The 23956-nt window shown below is 35.2% G+C and overlaps 1 protein-coding gene across 1 annotated transcript; it reads right to left on the bottom strand.

The window, feature by feature from the left end:
* Positions 1-20373: 20373 nt before the first annotated feature.
* Positions 20374-22781, bottom strand: LOC127120830 (NAC domain-containing protein 100). The gene is made up of 4 exons (XM_051051398.1): positions 22603-22781; positions 22323-22519; positions 21712-21992; positions 20374-20964 (listed from the first exon to the last, which is right to left on the bottom strand). Exons 2-4 carry the CDS (start codon positions 22516-22518, stop codon positions 20437-20439), a joined length of 1005 nt encoding a protein of 334 aa, XP_050907355.1. The 5' UTR covers position 22519; positions 22603-22781; the 3' UTR covers positions 20374-20436.
* Positions 22782-23956: the final 1175 nt, after the last annotated feature.

Raw genomic sequence — 23956 nt, 5'->3', positions numbered from 1 at the left:
TCCTGTATGTGGATTCCTTTGCCTGCGAGTCTGAGACAAAGGCTTGAAACTAGTTTATGTGAAATACTAAAATTATTTGTGTGCCAACTGTAATACCCTGATCTAATTTCAAATGCTTTACATCTAATTAGGTGGATTAGAGCTAAATGTAGATTAGAGATCATTTTGATGGTTAGTGTCAAGATCTGTAACTTACTTAAGTTGGGGGTGTCTTGGTCATTTCCCTGTAACACTACAAAAAGGGGACCCTCGATTCAATTCTCCTCATTCCTCCTCACCTGTTCTTGCTGATTTGAGAAAGAGAAAAGTGGAGATAAGAAGGGCAGCAACAAGCTCAAAGGAAAGGAAGGGTCGAAGAACAAGTAAAAGGAAGCTTTGATCTCTCACGACCACCTAGTAAGAATTGGAGACTTGATTAGGTGGAGTTCTATAGTTAGTTGGGTAGAACCTTAGGAAAGGGAATTGCATGAATGGGAATGGGGTGTTGTGTGCTTTCTTGATCTTGCATGCTACTTTGTTTGTCTTGTTGTGAATTTTGTACCATCTATGTGTGTGTTTTGATATCCTGTGATTGATGAATGTTTGAGTAGGTTAGAGAGTGTGTATGAGTGTGGATTAATGAGAGTTTTTGTTGAAATTAGCATGTTTTGCTACGCTCGCAACGAGCATAATACTGGCTAAGTGGGGGCTTGAACCAGAATTATGGGCTTCCTAGCTTAGCAAGGAAAAGGGTGGCTAAGCGAGGACTTGCTTTGAGCTTGCTATCTCGTGGCTAAGTGGGACTACTGTTTTCAGAAAAGTTTGCATTCTGGCTTGTCTCGCTTTCTGCTCGTTGGACTGTGGCTAAGCAAGCCTTCTGATGCAATTTCTTGATAACATTGATTTTTGCGTATCTCGTGTTTTGTAACTCGAAACGAGATGCGATCCGATGCATCTAAAAGCTCATTAAATGAGTTATGCCATAGTGCCGTTAGATAAGGCATATAACACATGGCTGTTGTAATGAACTAACTTAATGCATATGGTGTTGCGATGTCTGAGGCACTGAACCATGTGATATCCCCCCAATGATTAGTACGCTGATACCACCTAGGGTGTCCATGACATAATGACTTACATAATGCACCAATCATTGAGATCAACATTTTGTGACTAACGAGTTAAGGTAAGGAAACATATAGAGCGAAGACTTGATGATGAATTATTCCGAGTACAGTGAGCGTGGATAATGAATAAGGACTAATCCTGGCTGATAATGGAGGATTACACATTTAGTCCATAACTGTATCCATAATTTCAGCCTGCTTTTATGGTATACATTAGCCTTAAATAAGTGGTAAGGCATGTGGCTTGTCCTTATTACCCATGGATTATTGAAATTTCTTAAGGAATAATTCACTAGAATTATATTTTTTTTCTAGTTAGTACACCCTGTGATCGGGAGGACTCCTAAGATAGGAAAATCCCACTGAGATAGTTGTTTCTCACCCATCTTTATTATAATGAATACAAGTACTCAATCAGTTGCTAAAGGTAAGGATAAAAAGGATTGAAGATGGTCATGAGAAGACCTTTCTTTAGCATATCTGGATGTGTTTCCGCTGTATTTTGTTATAGTGTATTTTGTTATAGTGACCAAATTTCTTTATATTTGTACTATTTTGGTATGCCTTGTTTGGATGCAAAACCCTTGAATTGATGCAATTCTACAATTGTATTATGTTTCGTACCATGTTTAACACTTAATAGTATGTGATTCTAAAAATATGAATTATTGGGTTGTTACAGTTGGTATATGAGAAAGTCGATCATCGACCCAGTTGAGAAATATCAATAGTTCAATCTTTTCTCTTTCATGTACAATATCGCTAGGATACTTCCTATTATATTACTTAGCATTGGGCATGATCAACTTGATGTCTATGTATGTAACATGTGAGTATCATGGATGATCGACCATGAAGGCTAGGAAGGCGAAGAACCGCTCGTGCCCAACCCGTGAACGACAACTCTAAGGAAGGAGTAAGTAGTGCGCAATGGGCGCAAATTATGCAGATGCAGTAACAACATTAGTTGCAAATGCAACAATAATAACACGAGTTCATGACTCAGCTGGTGCAACATATACGGGGTGCTCAACTACCTCTAACAGAATGTCAGAAGTAAGTGTTTTCAAGAGTTCTACAGGATGAACCCTTTAGAGTTTCATGGTGATCTTGATCCTCTTAAAACTCATGATTGGCTTACAAGCATTGAAAATATTTTCGAAGTAACCCCTTGTTCTGAGGAAGACAAGGTAGTTTGTGCCACTCAAATGTTTAGGGGACCTGCAACCCGATGGTGGACAAGTGCTTCTAACAAAATGGACACTTTAGGAATTTTCAAGACTTGGGAACATTTCAAAGCAACCATGTTAGACAAATACTTTTCAGACAGTATGAGAGCTCAAAAGGAGCTAGAGTTTCAACAACTACCCCAAGGCTCCATGATGGTGGGAGAGTTTGCAATAAAGTGTAAGGACATGACAACCTACTTAATCCAAGCCCTTTATGTTGGTGTAAGCCCTAAAAATCATACTTTTGGTACTTGTATCGAATTATTTATTAATAATAAAAGGCTTTTTCTTTATTATGTTTGTTTAATAAAATCCCTAGAATAGCTAGTTCGTTTAATGTATCAAGTGTGACTTAATCATGAGATCCCATTAAACATAAGGACACTATTCTTAAAGTATCCGTAGTCGAGCTTTATTGTGAAGCGGGATAACATTAAAGCATTAAGACTATTATGTATATAGACTGATGATCACATCTCATGGATCATGGATAAGGAGTTATCAAGTCTTAAACATAAGTATGAATATTAAGAGTAATATTTATACTGGATTGACTGCCTATGAGAATACTATATAGAATGTTATGCAAAGTGTCATAAGTTATTCTCATGGTGATAATGGTGTATACCATCCTTCGATCTTAAACCACTATGAATCCTAGATGTAGAGTCGAGTGCCTTATTGCTGATCAAACGTTGTCCGTAACTGGATGACCATAAAGACAGTTGATGGGTACTCCACGAAGCATGCTGAGGGACATGAGTGACCTAGATGGAATTTGCCCATCACGCGTAACATGATAAATGTCTAAGGGCCCAATATTGAACTGGACAAGGATGACACGGTCTATGCCTTGTGTTCAATATAGACATAAGGGCAAAATGGTAATTGTATACATAAGTATTATCACAAAAGGATTTGTCAGATCACATGACATTTTCGTGTCTTGGGTAGTAGTGATGTGTTGCTAGATACCACTCACTGTTTATTATGTTAAATACATGATTTAATATAATTGTCAATGTCACGAAAACCTATAGGGTCACACACAAAAGGACAGATTGATGAAAGATAGAGTAAATAAGGAACACCGTAAGGTACGATGCACTTAAGTGAATTTTAGAACATCTTAAGATACAGTGTACTTAAGTAGAATACAAAATATGGTTAGGTACCACGCGCTTAAGTGATTTTGGCATATTATAAGATATGTGTCACATACACTTAAGTGAGCTTTTTAGTTTGCAGTCCACACAAGTGGTTCTATAAAGAGAACCCTTGTGCAGAAGCATTTGTGTAGTTAAAATTTCGTTTCTCTCTCTCTCTCTCTCTCTCTCTCTAACTCAAAGCTTTCATTCGTAGCAGCTAGCACTGAGATTAAAGGAATTTGTTCGTGTGGACTGAGTAGAGGCGTTGTTACCATTCAACGTTCGTGATCGCTCCTTAGATCTGCATCAAAGGTTTCAATCACCACAAGAGGTAACGATTCTATCACTGATCATGCCCATTCGTAAGGATCACTAAAGAAGAAAAATTTAAATTCCCTGCGTTTTGGATCGCGATTCTCCTTCACTTTATGCCCTAGATGAACGTTGGAAGATTAACCAATTCAAGATAGGGCTTCGATAAGAGATAAACTACTATGTGGGTCAACAACGTTATAACACTTATGCAGAGCTACTTGAACAATGTTACGTCGTTGAGCAAAGTCTGAAGAAGATCCAGTCGGAGAAGGAAGAAGCTAGACAAAGTCGAGGTGACCATGGGAAGACTAGCCAACACTTGAAATCAAAAGGGTCACCTTCCAAAAGGAAATATGGCCAAGGCGTGCGACCAATGCAACCACCTTAGTGCAAGATTTTAAGAATCCTCACAGTGGATAATGTCTCTTTGGCTCCTCCAAGTTCTTCTATTTTCAAGGGACCAATCACATAACTATAAATTGTCCTAAGAGGATAGTTGTTGAAGCATCAGGTACAACTGAGAGAGTATATACCTTGGATGCTCGAAAGGTGAAGGGAAACAACAACAACTTGATTGCTAGTACGTGTTATGTGAATGAGAAACCTTTGTTTGTTATGTTTGATAGTGAAGCTACAAACTCCTTTATTTCCCCAAAGTGTGCCCAGAGACTTGGGCTAGAAGCCACTCGGTTACCAAACCCGATGTCAGTTACCACTGCCACAAATGATAATGTAGAGACTACGTGGGTTTGTGAAGGGTGTCTGATTATCGTGGGAGACCGCACTTTTGTGATTGACCTAATTTTCTTATCTATGAAGAAAATGAATGTAGTATTGAGTATGGATTGGCTTCCCACCAATGCAATGTATGTCGATTGTAAAGAGAAGGAAATCTACATTCCAAAGGAATCAACAACTCCTGAAGAAGTGATTTCTGAATATTTAGAAGGTATGGTTAATATGATTCCATACATATACTCAGAGGACAAATATTTCCTTTTGCTTCTCACCATGGATTCAGAGGGAGGAAATGTCACATCTCCAATTCTGGTAATGTGTGAGTTTCCAGATGTGTTTTTGGAGGATGTCACTTCCTTATCTCTGAAGAGGGAAATGGAAATCTCGGTAGACTTAGTTCCAAGAACCACACTAGTCTCAATGGCGCCTTACTGAATGTCCCCAACGAAACTGAAAGAGTTAAAGATGTCCCCAGCGGAATTGGAAGAGTTAAATATGCAGTTGGAAGAATGATTGGAAAAACATTTCATTCGGTCCAATGTGTCTCTTTGGGGTGCTCTTGTTTTACTAGTGAAAAAGAAAGATAGTGGTATGAGATTGTGTATTGACTAATGTCTGTTAAACAAAGTCACTATTAAAAACAAATACCCTTTACCTCAGATTGATGACCTCATAAATATGTTGAAAGGAGCCTGCATGCTCTCAAAAATTGACCTACGGTCTGGGTACCATCAAATTCGAGTGAGGAGTTTTGACACCTCGAAGATCGCTTTTGACACTCGTTATTGACATTATGAGTTTCTTGTAATGCCTTTCAGAGTGACTAATGCTCCAGCCATTTTTATGGACTATATGAACCGTGTATTTCAATCTTATTTGGATTGGTTTGCGGTAATCTTTATTGATAACATATTTATTTATTCCCGTACACCTCAAGAGCATGACAATCATTTGAGGATTGTACTCTCTGTTTTACGAGATAAGGCGTTATTTGCCAAGCTTAGCAAGTGTGAGTTATGGATATCAGAAGCCAAATTCCTTGGACATGTAATATCCCAGGGAGTAGTTGTAGTGGATCTGTCTAAGGTAGAGGCAATACTTAATTGGGAGAGACCTAAGAATGCATCAGAAGTTAGAAGTTTTCTAGGACTTGCAGGCTATTATCGAAGGTTTATCATGGGTTTTTCTCAAATAGCTTTGCCTGTGACGAGACTTATCCGGAAGGAAGTTCCATTCATATGGGATGACAAATGTGATGTATGTTCCCATAAGCTAAAGAAGAAGTTGACAACGACTCTAGTTATAATAATTTCATATCCATCCTTAGGATTTAAAGTGTTTTGCGATGTATCTAAGAAAGGGATAGAATGTATGTTAATGCAAAATGGTTAAGTGGTGACTTATGCATCATGGGATTTAAATACCCATGCGGAAAATTATCAAACTCATGATCTGGAATTGGAAACGACCGCGTTTGCACTTAAAGTATAGAGACATTACCTTTATGGAGTCTACTTTGAGATGTTTAGCGATCATAAGAGTTTAAAGTACTTGTTCGATCATAAGCAGTTGAAAATGAGACAACTATGGTGAATGTAATTCCTAAATGATTATGATTTTTATTGAAGATCACTAGATAAAAGCTAACAAACTGGAATATGCTCTGAGTAGGAAAGAGGTGCGTACGACAAAATTGATGGTGCTAGAGTATGATCTATTGGAGAAATTCATGAACCTTGACCTTAGGTGCACATGGACGCCAACATGAGTATTACTTATTAACTTGGACGTCATATGTGACTTGAGGGAGAGAATAAGACAAGCTCAACTTTATGACGTCTGGTTGTAGTCAAATGATGAAAATCCAAGTTTCACTTGATCCCCTGATGGAATTCTATTGTTCAACTAGAGAATATGTATACCTGAAGATTCTGAGTTAAAGAGAATAATCTTAGAGGAAACACACAGGAGCCATTTTACCATTCACCTTGGTTCTTCCAAGATTTATCAAGATTTAAAGAATTTCTGGTGACCAAAGATGAAAATAGACATTGTTGATCTTGTGGCTAGGCGTATGGTGTGCCAACAAGTGAAGATCAAACATCAGAGACCTGGAGGACTGCTACAACCCTTGGATATACCTTAATGGAAGTGGAAAAACATATCTATGGACTTTATAATGGGGTTACCTCATACTCTTGGTGGACGTGACTGCTGGTGTAAGCTCTAGAGGCCAATACTTTTGATACTTGTATCGAATTATTTATTAATAATAAAAAGGCTTTTTCTTTATTATGTTTGTTTAATAAAGTCCCTAGAATAGCTAGTCCGTTTAATGTATCAAGTGTGACTTGATCATGAGATCACATTAAACATAAGGACACTATTCTTAAAGTATCCGTAGTCGAGCTATATTGTGAAGTGGGATAACATTAAAGCATAAAGACTATTATGTATATAGACTGATGATCGCATCTCATGGATCATGGATAATGAGTTATCAAGTCTTAAACATAGGTATGGATATTAAGAGTAATATTTATACCGGATTGACCCGCTATGAGAATACTATATAGAAAGTTATGCAAAGTGTCATAAGTTATTCTCATGGTGATAATGGTGTATACCACCCTTCGACCTGAAACCACTATGGATCCTAGATGTAGAGTCGAGTGCTTTATTGCTGATCAAACGTTGTCCGTAACTGGATAACCATAAAGGCAGTTGATGGGTACTCCACGAAGCATGCTGAGGGACATGAGTGACCTAGATGGAATTTGCCTATCCTGCGTAACAGGATAAATGTCTATGGGCGAAATATTGAACTGGACAAGGATGACACGGTCTATACCTTGTGTTCAATATAGACATAAGGGCAAAAGGGTAATTATACACATAAGTATTATCACAGAAGGATTTGTCTGATCACATGACATTTTCGTGTATTGGGTAGCAGTGATGTGTTGCTAGATACCGCTCACTGTTTATTATATTAAATACGTGATTTAATATAATTGCCAATGCCGCGAAAACCTATAGGGTCACACACAAAGGACAAATTGATGAGAGATAGAGTAATTAAGGAACACCGTAAGGTACGGTGCACTTAAGTGAATTGTAGAACATCGTAAGGTACAATGTACTTAAGTAGAATACGAAATATGGTAAGGTACCATGCGTTTAAGTGATTTTGGGCATATTATAAGATATGGGCCACATACACTTAAGTGGGCTTTTTAGCTTGAAGCCCACACAAGTGGTTCTATAAATAGAATCCTTGTGCAGAAGCATCCATTGCGGTTGCATTTCCGTTCTCTCTCTCTCTCTCTCTCTCTCTCTCTCTCTCTCTCTCAAAGCCTTCATTCGTAGCAGCTAGCATTGAGATTGAAGAAATCCGTTCGTGTGGACTGAGTAGAGGCGTTGTCATCGTTCAACGTTCGTGATCGCTCCGTAGATCTGCATCAAAGGTTTCAATCGTCACAAGAGGTAAATATTCTATCACTGATCATGCCCATTCGTAAGGATCACTAAAGGAGAAAATTTTAATTTCCGCTGCGTTTTGGATCGCCCTTCTCCTTCAGTGGTATCAGAGCCACTTACAAAACCATGCATCGAATAGCTGTTTATTTTCTGTATTAATATGATTAAAAGACAGAATGAATCAAAGAATAAACGAGTAATTAAATTTGGCATCATATGTGTACGATTTGGATGATTGATGTTGACTATGCTTCGGAACCGACATTAATATGGTGAAACAGTGATACATCGATCGTCCATAGGTTACGCAATTGAGGCCGATCAACTTATATATGATATAAGTAATCCTAATGCAAAGTACGGTATATATGATATACTGTTTCTGTTTCGTTCATTCAAACACTAAATGGTTGTTTTCCTTTGAGCGATCAATGGTCATTTGCTTCGGAATCCGACATTAGTATGGTGAAGCAATGACCTGTTGATCAATCATACTGAATCAACAACCGAGGTGTGTTTGACGGTCTGAAATTGGTGCATTTGGGTTAGTGACGGCACAAGGGTTGTGCCGTCAAGGAGTTGTGAATTGAGGGCTTGTTGGAACACGTCTGTTGACTGTTTCAAAGCGCTGTTTTTTGGCCGCGTGACGATCGTCATGGACCTGTGACGATCTTAACAAGCTGGACGTGACGGTCGTCACATGCTTTGTGACGGTCATCACATTCACAGATCCAGAATTCTAGGCGTTTCTATTGTTTTGGCCGCGTGACGTTCATCATGGGCCTGTGACGGTCGTAACAAGCTGGACGTGACGATCGTAACATGCTTGTGACGGTCGTCACATTCACAGAGTCAGAATTCTCGGGGTTTCTGTTTTGTGACTGCACAAGAGTTGTGTCGATGCAAAACGACGTCGACCCCGTTCCCGCTGACCGGGCAGCGGACCCCCGGCTAACTCTGCGTAGTGTGATCGATCGCCGAAATTTAATTTGGTTTTAATTAATTAAAGGAATTAAAATTAATAATAATAATGTGTTTATTATTGTCTTGTGGTGATCGGTTATGGCCTTAGTTTTCCTTTATTTTATTTTTGGGTTTTAAAATACGACCTGTGTGTCGTGCCTCTCTTTTAATCTCTTAATGTAACTTCTTTTCTCATCTCAATCCCTCGTATGTAAAACGAGTTTCTTCTGTAATGTAATGTTATGAAGAAAGAGAAGAATTCAATATCAAAGGAGGACAATGTTATGAAGAAAGAGAAGAATTCAAAGGAGGACAACCTTGAAGATCTTGCTTGGAGAAGCTTAGATCGTTATTAGGTTAGCTTAGGTTCTCTCATTGGCTTAGGAGAACAATTGCGCTAGGGGCCATAACTGTTTCATTATGTATGTTGATGCATGTGTATGTATGTTGATGCATGTGAATATATGTTGATGCATGTGAGAGACGATTTATATGATAAATAAGCCGGTGAGATCAGAACAATTGCAATTCCCTCAAATTAAATATTAAGTTTAAGCTTTCCAAGTTTTAGCACTCATCAAGACTAGTATCGGATAATGTAAGTTTTGCCTACGCGAGGTGCATGTTCTATATTAGTAAGGTGCGATGGGATAATTGTAATATCCAATTGCTAAAACAATGGGTCAAACTTAACTAAACAAATTATAATAAGATTATATATGTTTAGAAGCAAGAGTTGGAGATGATCCATATGATGGATTGAAATAAGGAGTTATTCACCCAACTGAAATTTTTGAGAGTTGTATTAGATACAATTGGAAGGAGTTCCTACCTAAATAACCTAGTTTTGTGTAATCCACCTACGCGGACTTAGAACAAAGTGAAATATGGATCTCGACCCACTAGAAAATCTTCCAACAAGATTTTCCGAATCAAATGATGAGGGTCATGTGTTTTGAGTAAAATAGTGGGAGCATGTTTAATTAAAGGCCTAATTAAATATGTCATTGATACTTATATTTTCATTAATTTCATGTAGATTACCATGACAACAAACACATCTAACAACATTTTGCGATCAATCCTTGACAAGGAAAAATTGTCTGGGATAAATTTTCTGGATTGGCACCGAAACCTGAGGATTGTCCTCAAACATGATAGAAAGCTGTATGTCTTGGAGAAACCCGTTCCTAAAGAGGAACCTCCTAGTTCTGCACCTAAGGCAGAAAGAGATGCTTATAAGAAGCATGTCGATGATGCCAATGAAACTGCTTGTCTCATGCTAGCTACCATGAACTCAGAATTGCAAAAGCAACATGAGAACATGGCAGCGTTCGATATGATCGAACATCTGAAGATGCTCTATCAAGAGCAAGCAAGGCATGAAAGGTTTGAAGTTTCAAAAGCCCTTTTTCAAGGCAAGTTAGCTGAGGGAGCCCCTGTAAGTCCCCATGTGCTCAAGATGATTGGGTATGTGAAAAACCTTAAAAGGTTGGGATTTCCCCTCGGAAAGGAACTTGCGACTGATTTGATCTTGCAATCGTTGTCAGATAGATTCAATCAATTTGTCCTAAATTTCAATATGAATGATATGGACAAATCTCTTCCTGAACTGCTAGCCATGTTAAAGACTGCTGAGCAGAACCTAAAAGGGAAGTCCATTCTGATGATCGGAAATGGAAAGAGACAAAACAAAAGGCCCATCGAGCAGGGTGATAAAGGGAAATGCAAAGAAGTTTCCAAACCCAGACCCACTGTTGCTGCTTTGAAGCCTAGTGGAGGCCTAGCAAAGGAAGGCACCTGCTTCAATTGCGGTAAGACCGGACACTGGAAGAGAAACTGCCCAAAGTACCTGGAAGATACGAAGAATGGAGTAGAGACTTCAACTTCAGATATTTTTGTTATTGAAATAAATTTATCTACTTCTACATCATGGGTATTAGATACTGGATTCGGTTCTAACATTTGTACAAATGTGCAGGGGCTGAAAAGGAGTAGAGATTTGGCAAAAGGTGAAGTTGACCTACGAGTTGGCAATGGAGCAAAGGTTGCTGCTTTAGCCGTAGGAACTTATGTATTGACTTTACCTAGTGGTTTAATAATTCAGTTAGAGAACTATTATTATGTACCTGCAATTAGCAGGAATATTATTTCCATTTCTTGTTTGGACAAGTTTGGTTTTTCATTTATAATAAAGAACAATTGTTGCTCAATTTATTTGAACGATATATTCTATGCTACTACATAAATGAGCAATGGACTATATGTCCTTGATCTCGAAATGCCTATTTATAACATTAATACTAAAAGGATGAAACCTAACGAGTTAAATCCAACTTACCTTTGGCATTGTCGATTAGGCCACATAAATGAGAAACGCATTTCCAAACTCCATAAAGATGGACTCTTGGACTCTTTTGATTATGAATCATATGAGACATGCAGATCTTGTTTAATTGAAAAGATGACAAAGTCTCCATTCATAGGAAAAGGTGAAAGAGCGAATGATCTTTTGGGCCTCATACATACTGATGTATGTGGACCACTGAACATACAAGCCAGAGGAGGTTTTCAGTACTTCATCACATTCACTGATGATTTCAGTAGATATGGTTATGTGTATTTAATGAAACACAAATCAGAGTCCTTTGAAAAGTTCAAGGAATTCAAGAATGAAGTACAAAACCAACTAGGTAAGAATATTAAAACTCTTCGATCAGATCGAGGTGGTGAGTATTTAAGCCTAGAGTTTGATGACCACCTGAAAGAGTGTGGGATCCTATCCCAACTTACTCCTCCTGGAACACCCCAGTGGAATGGTGTATCTGAGAGAAGAAATCGAACCCTGTTAGACATGGTCCGATCCATAATGAGTCACGCCGATCTTCCAAACTCCTTTTGGGGACATGCAATATTGACAGCAGCTTACACACTTAACCGTGTTCCATCCAAAAAGGTTGAGAAGACACCATATGAGATATGGAGTGGTAAGAAACCACATATGTCTTACATGAAGATTTGGGGTTGCGAAGTTTATGTGAAACGACAAGTTTCAACTAAGCTTGAGCCCAAATCTGACAAATGCTTATTTGTGGGGTATCCTAAATAAACAAGAGGGTATTTACTTCTGCAATCCTTCTGAGGGCAAAATGTTTGTCGCTCGAACTAGAGTTTTCCTAGAAAAGGATTTTATTTCCAAAGGGAGAGCTTGAAGAAATTCAAGAATCACAAAGCATTGATACACCTATGGAGGAATTAGAGCAGGAAACACAAGTAGTTGTGGAAGAGCAACCTGCTTAAGTAGAACAAGACCAGCGTAGGCCAGGAAGGATACGTCACCTACCTGAGAGATATGGATATCTCATAACTAATCAAGGTGATGTATTACTCATGGATCAAGAACGAAGATGAGCCTTGTGTCTACGAGAAGGTTAGTGGGAGCATGATCGTTTTCCTAGTATTATATGTAGATGACATATTACTCATTGGAAACGATGTCCCTACCCTGCAACAAGTAAAGTCTTGGTTGGGAAAATGCTTTTCTATGAAGGACCTGGGTGAAGCAGCCTATATATTAGGAATCAGAATCTATAGAGATAGATCACAAAAAAACTGCTTGGCCTAAGTCAGAGTACATACATAGACAAAGTGCTGAGACGCTTTAATATGCATGATTCCAATGATTATGTGTTTTGCTTAAACGGTGGCGCTGTGAGCTGGAAAAGTTCAAAGCAAGATACAATTGCTGATTCTACAACCGAGGCCAAGTATATTGCTGTCTCAACTGCAGCAAGGGAAGCTGTTTGGATCAAAAAGTTCATTAGTGAACTTGGTATAGTTCCTAGCATTGTGGATCCCATTGATCTCTATTGTGATAACAATGGTGCTATCTTACAAGCTAAGGAGCCTAAATCTCACCAACGATCCAAACACATACTTAGGTGTTATCACCTCATTCGAGAGATAATAGATAAAGGAGACGTGAAAATATGCAGAGTACCTACACTTGACAATGTTGCTGACCCACTGACAAAGCCTCTTGCGCAGCAGAAGCATGATGGCCATACTAGATCTATGGGCATTAAGGGTATGCCTGATTGGCTCTAGTGCTAGTGGGAGATTGTTGGTGTAAGCCCTAGAGGCCAATGATTTTGGTACTTGTATCGAATTATTTATTAATAATAAAAAGACTTTTTCATTATTATGTTTGTTTAACAAAGTCCCTAGAATAGCTAGTCCGTTTAATCTATCAAGTGTGACTTGATCATGAGATCACATTAAACATAAGGACACTATTCTTAAAGTATCCGTAGTCGAGCTTTATTGTGAAGTGGGATAACATTAAAGCATAAAAACTATTATGTATATAGACCGATGATCACATCTCATGGATCATGGATAAGGAGTTATCAAGTCTTAAACATAGGTATGGATATTAAGAGTAACATTTATACCGGATTGACCCGCTATGAGAATACTATATAGAAAGTTATGCAAAGTGTCATAAGTTATTCTCATGGTGATAATGGTGTATACCACCCTTCGACCTGAAACCACTATGGACCCTAGATGTAGAGTCGAGTGCTTTATTGCTGATCAAACGTTGTCCGTAACTGGATAACCATAAAGGCAGTTGATGGGTACTCCACGAAGCATGCTGAGGGACATGAGTGACCTAGATGGAATTTGCCTATCCTGCGTAACAGGATAAATGTCTATGGGCGAAATATTGAACTGGACAAGGATGACACGGTCTATACCTTGTGTTCAATATAGACATAAGGGCAAAAGGGTAATTATACACATAAGTATTATCACAGAAGGATTTGTCTGATCACATGACATTTTCGTGTATTGGGTAGCAGTGATGTGTTGCTAGATACCGCTCACTGTTTATTATGTTAAATACGTGATTTAATATAATTGCCAATGCCGCGAAAACCTATAGGGTCACACACAAAGGACAAATTGATGAGAGATAGAGTAATTAAGGAACACCGTAAGGTACGGTGCACTTAAGTGAACTGTAGAACATCGTAAGGTACAATGTACTTAAGTAGAATACGAAATATGGTAAGGTACCATGCGTTTAAGTGATTTTGGGCATATTATAAGATATGGGCCACATACACTTAAGTGGGCTTTTTAGCTTGAATCCCACACACGTGGTTCTATAAATAGAATCCTTGTGTAGAAGCATCTATTGCGGTTGCATTTCCGTTTTCTCTCTCTCTCTCTCTCTCTCTCTCTCTCTCTCTCTCTCTCTCTCTCTCTCTCTCTCTCTAAACCTTCATTCGTAGCAACTAGCACTGAGATTGAAGGAATCCGTTCGTGTGGACTGAGTAGAGGCGTTGTCATCGTTCAACGTTCGTGATCGCTCCGTAGATCTGCATCAAAGGTTTCAATCGTCACAAGAGGTAAATGTTCCATCACTGATCATGCCCATTCGTAAGGATCACTAAAGGAGAAAATTTTAATTTCCGCTGTGTTTTGGATCACCCTTCTCCTTCAGTGACTCGATTTGGGTGATTGTTGGTAGACTAACCAAGTCGGCTCACTTCCTACCCGTTAAGACCACCTACAAGGTTATCCACTTAGCATGACTCTTCATCACATAAATTTCCCGACTTCATTGTATCATATTCGTATTGTATCCGACAGAGACTAAGAGTTTACTTCAAGATTTTGGAAGATTTTTCACCATGAAATGGGAACTCAATTGAATCTCAGTACCTTAAATCATCCCTAATATGATGGGAAAATGGAGAGGACCATTAAAAATATGGAAGATATGTTAGAGGCTTGTGTTTTGGAAAGTTGAGGTAATTGGAAATACCACTTACCACTCATAGAATTTGCATACAATAACTTTTACCACTCTAACATTGGAATGATTCCGTATGAAGCTTTGTACGGAAGGAAATGTAGAACTCCCTTGTGTTGGACAGAAGTTGGTGAAAGAGGGATTCTTGGACCAAAAATAATCCAAGAGATCACTGAGAAGATTCGAGTAATTTGAGAAAAGATGAAGCAGGATCAGGATCGACAAAAGAGTTATGCGGATCAGAGAAGGAGACCTTTAGAATTCGAGGAAGGGGGTTATGTATTCTTTAAAATTACACCTAGACTCGAACTGAAAGGACTTTCCAAGACAAAGAATCTAAGCTCGAGGTACATTGGCCCTTACTAGATCATATGGCGGGTAAGTGAAGTGGCTTATTGGTTAGAATTACCCCATACCCTGTCCGACCTTCATGACGTGTTCCATGTATCCCAGTTGAGAAAATATGTGCTAGATCCCCTTCAACCAATCCTTCCTGACTCAATCAGGGTAGCATAAAAACTTACTTTTCAACCCATCCTAGTCGTATTGTTGACTTCACGGTAAAAAAATTAAGAAAGAAGAGACGCCCTTAGTGAAAGTGTTGTGGGAAGAATCAAACTCGAACGAAGCTACATGGGAGTGAGAATTCGATATGCAAGAAAGCTACTCTCATCTTTTTTAGGCATGGTCATAAATTCTCATCTTTTTTAGGCATGGTCATAAATTCTAGGAACAATTAAAATTTAAGGGGGATGTAATACCCCCGACCTAATTTCAAATGCTTTATATCTAATTAGTCGGATTAGGGCTACATGTTTGAGATTAGAGGTCATTTGGATGGTTAATATCAAGATTTGTAACTTAATCAAGTTGGAGGTGTTTTGGTCCTTTCACCATAACATTATAAAAAGGGGGCCCTTGATCCAATTCTCCTCATTCCTCCTCACTTGTTCTTGCTGAGTTGAGAAAGAGAGAATTGGAGATAAGAAGAGCATCAACTACCTCAAAGGAAATGAAAGGTTTTTCTCAAGAATTTCAATTCTTTCTTTTGCATGTAGGTAACTTGAGCGTGGATTCTCGAAGAACAAGCCAAAGGAAGCTTTGATATCTCACCACCACCTAGTCAGAATTGAAGGCTTGATCAAGCGGGGTTCTATAGCTAGTTGGTTAGAAACCTTAGGAAAGGGATCTACATGAATGGAAATTGGGGTGTTGTGTGATTTCTTGATCTTGCATGCTACTTTGTTTATGTTGTTGTGAATTTTGTGCCATTAATGTATGTGTTTTGATATCCTGTGCTTAATGTGTGTTTGAGTAGGCTAAAGTGTGTATATGAGTGTGGATTAAGGATAGTTTCTGTTGAAATTTGCATGTTCTACTACGCTTGCTCAAAGAGTATAATACTGGCTAAGCGAGGCTTCATGCGAGGAAGAACTGAAATTTTGGACTTCCTCGCTAAGCTAGGTCTCGTTTTGAGCTCGCTACCTCATGGCTAAGCAAGACTGCAGTTTTTAGAAAAGTCTCCATTCTGACCTATATCGCTCCGAGCTTGCTGTACCGTGGCTAAGCGAGTCTTATAATACAGTTTCTTGATAACACTGATTTTATCGTATCTTGTGGTTTGTAAATCAAAATGAGACTCGGTCATATGCATCGTAAAGCTCATTAAGTGAGTTATCCCATAATATCGTAAGATAAGGCATATAACACATGGTTGTTGTAATGAATTAACTTAATGCATATGGTGCTCTGATGTCTAAGGGAACGAACCATGTGATATCCCCCTAATTATTGAGATTAATGTTTTGTCACTGTCGAGTTAAGGTAAGGAAACATAAGATTGAACATAGACTTTATACTGAATTTTTAGGGTATAATGAGCGAGGATAATGAATAATGACTGACCATGACTGATAATGATAGATGACACACTTAGCCCTAATGTTATCCATAGTTTTAACTGCTTCTATGGTATAGACTATCCTTAAATAATTGGTAATTGACAAAATACTCCCTCATGCATGGGGCTTGTCCCTGGTATCCATGGATTGTTGAAATTCCGTAAGAAATAACTCACGAGAGTTGTATTTTTTTTCTAATTAGTACTAGTACATTCTATGACCGAGAGGATTTCTAAGATAGGAGAATTTCACTGAGATAGTTATTTTCCATCTTCCTTATTATAATGATTACAGGTATCCAATTAGTTGTTAAAGGTAAGGATAAGGATGCTTGAGGATGTCCACGAGAAGACCTTACTTTAGTATATCTTGATGTGATTCTGTTGTATTTTGTTATAATGACTGAATTTTTTTTATATTTATACTATTTTGGCATGCCTTGTTTAGATGCAAAACCGTTATACTAATATAGTTCTACTATTGTATTATGTTTTATACCATATTTAACCCTTAATAGTATGTGATTCTAGGCACCCATATTATTGGATTGTTACATTAACCCTCAAAATAAGTCTTGCCTTTGATACGTTGCAAGTTGCTGGGAGTTAGGGGAAAATACATTTCAATTCCCTCCTTCTTTCTATGGTATGGGAAAAATAAATTTCAATAGCCTTGAAAAATTTCATCCCACTCATTTTGGCTCTAAGTTGAAAAAATAGTTCATAACTAATAAGTTGGGAGATAGGAAGCATGTAACTTATAATTGATAACTATAGTTCATGTTTAATAAGTTAATCAGTGTGTGTTTATAAATTAACGGTTTATAAAGTGACAAGAAAACATTCTTAATTAATAATATGATGATTTTATATATTAATTTTAAAATAATTTTTATTTTATATATATATATATATATATATATATATATATATATATATATATATATATATATATATATATATATATATATATATATATATATATATTGACGAGTGGCAAAATAAGTCAGTCCTTTTGTTAGCTATTTCTGCATGTTTTGGATTGAGCATATATTTTAGATCCGCACTCCACTACTATGCACATCAAGACTCTTTCTCATTTGTTATAAACCAGTGGTTACTAAAATCTCCAATGTTGTTAATGTCTTTTTGTTCTTTTTTACTTTCCTATTTTCGCTGACATTGCATGTTGGAAAGTGGTTGATGTAATGCTTCATGTTATAATGTTGATTAGGTAGTGATGATGTAGTTTTAACTTGACGTAATGTTATCAATTATCCCAATTGTTATATTTCTGTTTTTTGGATATAAAAAGAAGCAAAGCCTAAAAAGAGATTACACGAAAATTGAGTGAAGAGTAGAAACTCATGAAACATTAGCATCACCCAAATGAAATGCAAAACCAAAGAGGAGTGTGATGGAAGTGAGATCTTCTGAAAACACCCCAAGGCACATTACACTTCCTAACAAACTCCTCGATGTCTCTTCCCCTGAAGTAGGGATTAAAAATTTAAGTCATGATAGCTTGAAAGGTTGGTGATGCATTAGTTAACAAAAGGGCATCACTAATTACTTATAGTGGCCATCACGAGTTCTAAAGGAGGTTTTGGGAATGTTACATTCTTTATTTTTATTTGATGGTATCCGAATTTCAAATCATGTTTGGAAAATATGAGTACTCCGACAACTCATCTAATAATTCATCTATCAATGGAATAGGAGACAGGTTAGGAGTGGTAATCCTATTTAATGCTCTATAATATGTGCAAAATCGCCAACTTCCATCTTTTTTCTTGACCAAAATCAAGGGACTAGTGAAAGGACTTACATTAGGACGAATGAGTCCCGCCACTAACATATCTTACAAATCCTTCAAATTTCAATGGCTTCCTTTTGGTGGTGAGGCTATATATGTATGGCCTTATGTTGGGAATCAAAAAGCCTTCTTTGAGCATTAATATCATGATCAGACCTCATTGGGGGAGGTAATTCTATAGCCTCTTGAATTGTTGTTGTTTTTATTTTTACTTGCATTATTTAGTCGGATATTAGTCTGCGGATTCGACATCACTTTCATGTCGTTATGCCGATGGATTTTAGTTTCGATATATTGATATAATATTTTTCGCGTTTATGACTCATTTTGTTACACTTAGGTACAATATTCGCTTGTTGTCGTTACGTATAAACTGACTTTTTAGTACATTATGTTTAGCCTCGCATACACTTTAATTGTTTTTTTTTATTTCGATATTATATGTGCGTTCGATGGTTTAGCATTGCGACAATCCAGAAAGCTTCGGATTATGACTCCGATAAGAGAAGTCTCTGATGTTAGCAAGCTATGAAGTCTTGCGCTCAACAACTCTGATGAACTGTGTCACCAAACTCTGGATCAAGACTCTGAAGATCATGTTCTAAAGACTCTCATACAGACTTTGATTTTCCTATGCATGTTTCATCAACTCTCTTTCTGAAGCCTCTAAATATTAGAAGATAAGATAAAAAAAATTACATGAGAAAATAGTACATAGTACAAGATCAATATTTCTTCCACTATACTGATTTTGTGGGAAAATGATTGTACTATTGTACAATTTTGTCTCTCATTTTCACAAACCGTTATGCAAGGATACAACTACTTGTGGAATTCCATTTACACCCTTCAATAGATCTTTCTATTGCCTATATAAAGGAGTCTTGAAAGAATGGAACAACATCCACGCACTAAAAAACTAGAATACTGTGAAACTTTTGAGAGAAAGAAAAGTATACGCACAAGGAACTTTAGTTCATACACTTTCATATAAAACACTTTTATGTGTAAATCTTTGTAATACATTTGCGTAATCTGCTTTCATAGTAGTATCTTTGTAACACATTTTGTTTCTCAACTTTTTAGTTGTATTTCCTTGAGAGACTAGGGTATAGTCAGAATTTCTCAAGAAGACATTTACAGTTTGTCTTTGTGGTTGTAATCAAGTTTGATTATAGTGGATTAAGTCTTTGTGATAAGACGAAATCACCTTGGAGGGTGGACTTAAGGTAGTTTCGTTAATAGGGAACCATGATAAAAATATTTGTGTTCATTATTTTTATTCTAAGTTCTCTCCTTGTTGTTTTGGGTTGTAAAAGATTTTTATTCTAGAAACTAAATTCAAACTCTCCTTTCTTGTGTTTCCGTAACCTTCAAGATGACGCCTAAAGAATGTGAACTTAATTAATATATAATGACTCATCATGTAATGTTTTTTTTACTCTTTTCGGTTACAAAATCATATTGTTGTAGTTAATTAAAGTTTATTTTCCTTTAATACAAAGATAACATTTTAACAACAAAAAATAATGTAAGTTTAACTATTATTAATTTTTGGTTGATTATTATTTTAGACAAATTTAACTTTGACAACATAAATTTTAATATATTTAATACTATTTTAAAATACATAACATCAATATTAAAATTTAAATAAATGCAAATAATAAATATCGGAATCTTAAACCAAAATAGATTAGTTAAGCAAACATTATACATCAATACACCCAATAAAAATATATATAACATAATAGAATAGAAAAAAAAGATATATATATATATATATATATATATATATATATATATATATATATATATATATATTAGTATCTGTTTTTCCCCTACTAAATATAATTATACAAGACATATTTTATTTATATAATAATAAAACTATATGATATTCTTGATCCTTATTCATTAGTAATTCCACGAGCGATTAGTGACCACGGGTCCATGAGAATCAGGTATCAATTCTTGATTCTCATACCACCTTGGAAACATGTCATTTCCATATACAACTGATGAGATATCAGCATCAAGATCTCCACCAAAAGAAAAATCATGTTGAAGAGTTTGCTTTGAACTTGATCCATAATTTTCATTCTCCGATTGCATCCTCATCATAGATTTTTCTTGAGATAAGAAATAGTTTTGTGTTGCTTCAGCAAAAGGGTAATCATCAATTTGTTTTGAAGAGGATGAAACGTTCATGATACTAGCTTCATTGTTACCAACAATGTTGTTGTCTTGCATTTGATTTGGAATGGTGAATGAATTAATTGCATAAGAGAACTCCCCATTAGTGTATGGAGAAGAATTCATCAATGGAGATTCATTAGTGTTTAGTGGTTCTTCTCTAGAGGAGTTAAACATTCCAAGTCTTGAACCACACATTTTCTTTTCATAATTACCCTTCTCATAGATTCTGCTGATAGCCCATTCACCCTATAAAAAAAAGGTAAACACACAATGTTAGGAGAAAAAATATTTTTTTAAATAAAGTGTTTTTTTTTATCAAGTTGTTACAAATATTTTAATATATGAGAATTTTAAAAATATTAAAAATTATTTTATATGAGAAATATTGAAGATTTGGAAAAGTTGTGAGCAACAAGGATCCAAATATTCAGAATAACTCAAGAGTGCAACTCCATGTTTCGATCTAAAATTTGAGATATTAAATATGTGTCTTTTTTTTTTATAAATTTAACTTTTTTTAGATACTCATAGTCGATATGAGATTTAACCATTTAAACATGAATCTAATATAAAATTATTTTCGATAAACTAACTTATGTCATTAATATTTGAGGTTCTAAAGTAAAATATTATAAAAATGGCAATGCCAAATTTTAATATAAATCAATTTTTTAAAGACTAAAATAAATAAAATAAAGATAAAAAGTAAAATAACATATTCTTTAATGTCTAAATCAAACAAAACAATTCTATGAACTAAAACAATAATGTGACATATTTTCAAAGACTAAATAAATATTTAAATTCATTTTAAATTATAAATATAAAAGAAAAATCCATAACAAATAGATCTTAAATGAATATTCTGGGTGACAATAATTTAATGACTATGAAACCACAATTATGTCAAAACTTTAAAGTAAAATATTTATCAAAATACATTAAAAAAAATCACCTTAAGTTAGAGGTGTAAAATAAACATAGCAAATTTACCGTTTCTCTCTTCGCTAAAATGTCATTAGAGAGTGTGGTACCCTCCAATCTGTATTCATGCATAACCCATCTAGTTTTTACACCAATCGGAGCTCTTCCTATATAGAAAACCAATGTCTTCTTCATCCCAATCAATAAATTTTTGTCATAAATCTTCTTATCTCTTCCCGTAGCCTTCCAATAACCAGCATTAGTGGCTCTATTTGTTCTTTGACCATTTGGATATTTTTTATCCCTCACACAGAAATAATACCATTCTGTTTCTCCCATTTTTGCCAACTCTAAAAAAATAAAAAACAACAAAAATATTATTAAACATTGAAACAGACACGAACCACGATACCAACAGATAGATAAATAATAATAATAATAATAATAATAATAATAATAATAAAATTATTAATAATTAGAGAAAATAAAATAAATAAATTTAACTTCATTTATTAGTATCATGTCGGTGTGGATTCTAATACTTTATGATTTTTAGTTGCTACATATTAATTATGAGAAAATACATAATATATCTCCGGCGTAATTTCTCGATTCCCTAATATTAATATAATATACTAACAACTAACATTAATTTGTAATAAAAACAATATTGAAATCACCTGGCAAATCCCATGGTTCACACTTATTCATATCAACTTCAGAAATAGCTATAAAAGAGAAGCTATTGTCATTGACCTTCTTGACAAGATATTGATTTATGAGTTCTACGTCAGTTGGATGAAATCGAAAACCTGCCGGAAATTCAAATTTTTTATTATCCATTTTTGGTTCGGAAACGTTAACATTTGATCCCATCCTACACCAAAAAAATAATGTTAAAAATAAGAAAAATGTATCATAATTAAGTTGAAGTTATAAAAGAACTAGTATGACACCAACCTATGAGTGTTTAAAAATGGAGCGAGATGAGACGAGAAAATAAATCTTTGGTTGAGTGATGGAAAAAAGAGTGAATGATGCAAGACGATTTTTGTATGTGAAAGTAATGAAGGTATTGAGTTATACGAATACAATACTCCTTAAATACTAGTCTTTTAGGGATGCATAATGTGGTATATTAGAAAATTTAGGGAGGATTCAATGTTTCATGTTTTAAGTTGTAGGTATTATATGATGATGTGTATGGTTTAATATGTCCAAAATTAAAAGGTGAAACTTGTGAAATGATGGTTTTTGGGATTACCTAAATTAATATAGTCGGTGATATCAATGATTATTTAATTAAGATTATACAATATTGATTAAAAATACATAATTTATTTATTTTTATATGATTTCAAATATTGAGGTTAAGGTAGGATTGTTTGATCTTGATCAAATAGACCTTAATATCAGAGATGCATAAGCATAAGTAGATGAAAACTAGAGTACTGGAAAGTCAGTTTCAAATACCTAAAAGCACAAACGGTTAAATATCGAGTTCCAATGCACTTTTATTGAAACAATATTTATCATGACTTAATCAAGATGATGTTTTAGATGATAAAAGCTCTACTAACTAGATTGTCGTTTATTGATAAAGAGCACACAGTTTTATTGAAATGTATTTCTTTTTATACATAAACCTAAAACGTAATAATTTTTAGTTTGCTTCAATGAGGATCTTGTGAACTCAAGTGATGAATATCCAATCACATTCAATCTCACAAAAAAAAAAATAATTATCATCTCTTAAATTTTATTGAAACTCTAAACTAAACATAATATATATTGTATAATGGGAAATTTATCAGCATTAAAAAAATTATATCATCAATCAATCATGATCATCAAATTATTAAGAAAAATATTTAAATTTTAATCAAATTGCTTCAAAAAGTAACCTATATAATTAGTTGTGTATGAAATTTAAAATCTGATATATTTTAATGCGTAATTTTCAACCATTTAACTATACATGCCCATTTGTTTACCTTAATTTTTTTTTTTATAATTTTAAAAATGATTTTTATAAAAATATTTTAAAAAATATTAAATTTATTTTTTATAATTTGAAAGACTACTTTTGATATCATGAAACATAAATATACATTTTTGAAGATTATCAAATAACCAAATCATAATATTTCAAAAAAATATATCTCAAAAATGATTTTTATAATAAGTTATTTGAAATAGCTTCAAATTTAAGTGATTTTATTGAAGTTTTGATATTAAAAAAATTATATAAAATAATAAAATACCTAAAATAATATTTTAGGAATAACTATTTAAATAAAATTTTCATTTGAAA

The sequence above is a fragment of the Lathyrus oleraceus genome, chromosome 2, assembly GCF_024323335.1.
Source record: "Lathyrus oleraceus cultivar Zhongwan6 chromosome 2, CAAS_Psat_ZW6_1.0, whole genome shotgun sequence".
NCBI classification, from domain to species: domain Eukaryota; kingdom Viridiplantae; phylum Streptophyta; class Magnoliopsida; order Fabales; family Fabaceae; genus Lathyrus; species Lathyrus oleraceus.
This window is presented reverse-complemented; position numbering and strand designations above follow the sequence as displayed.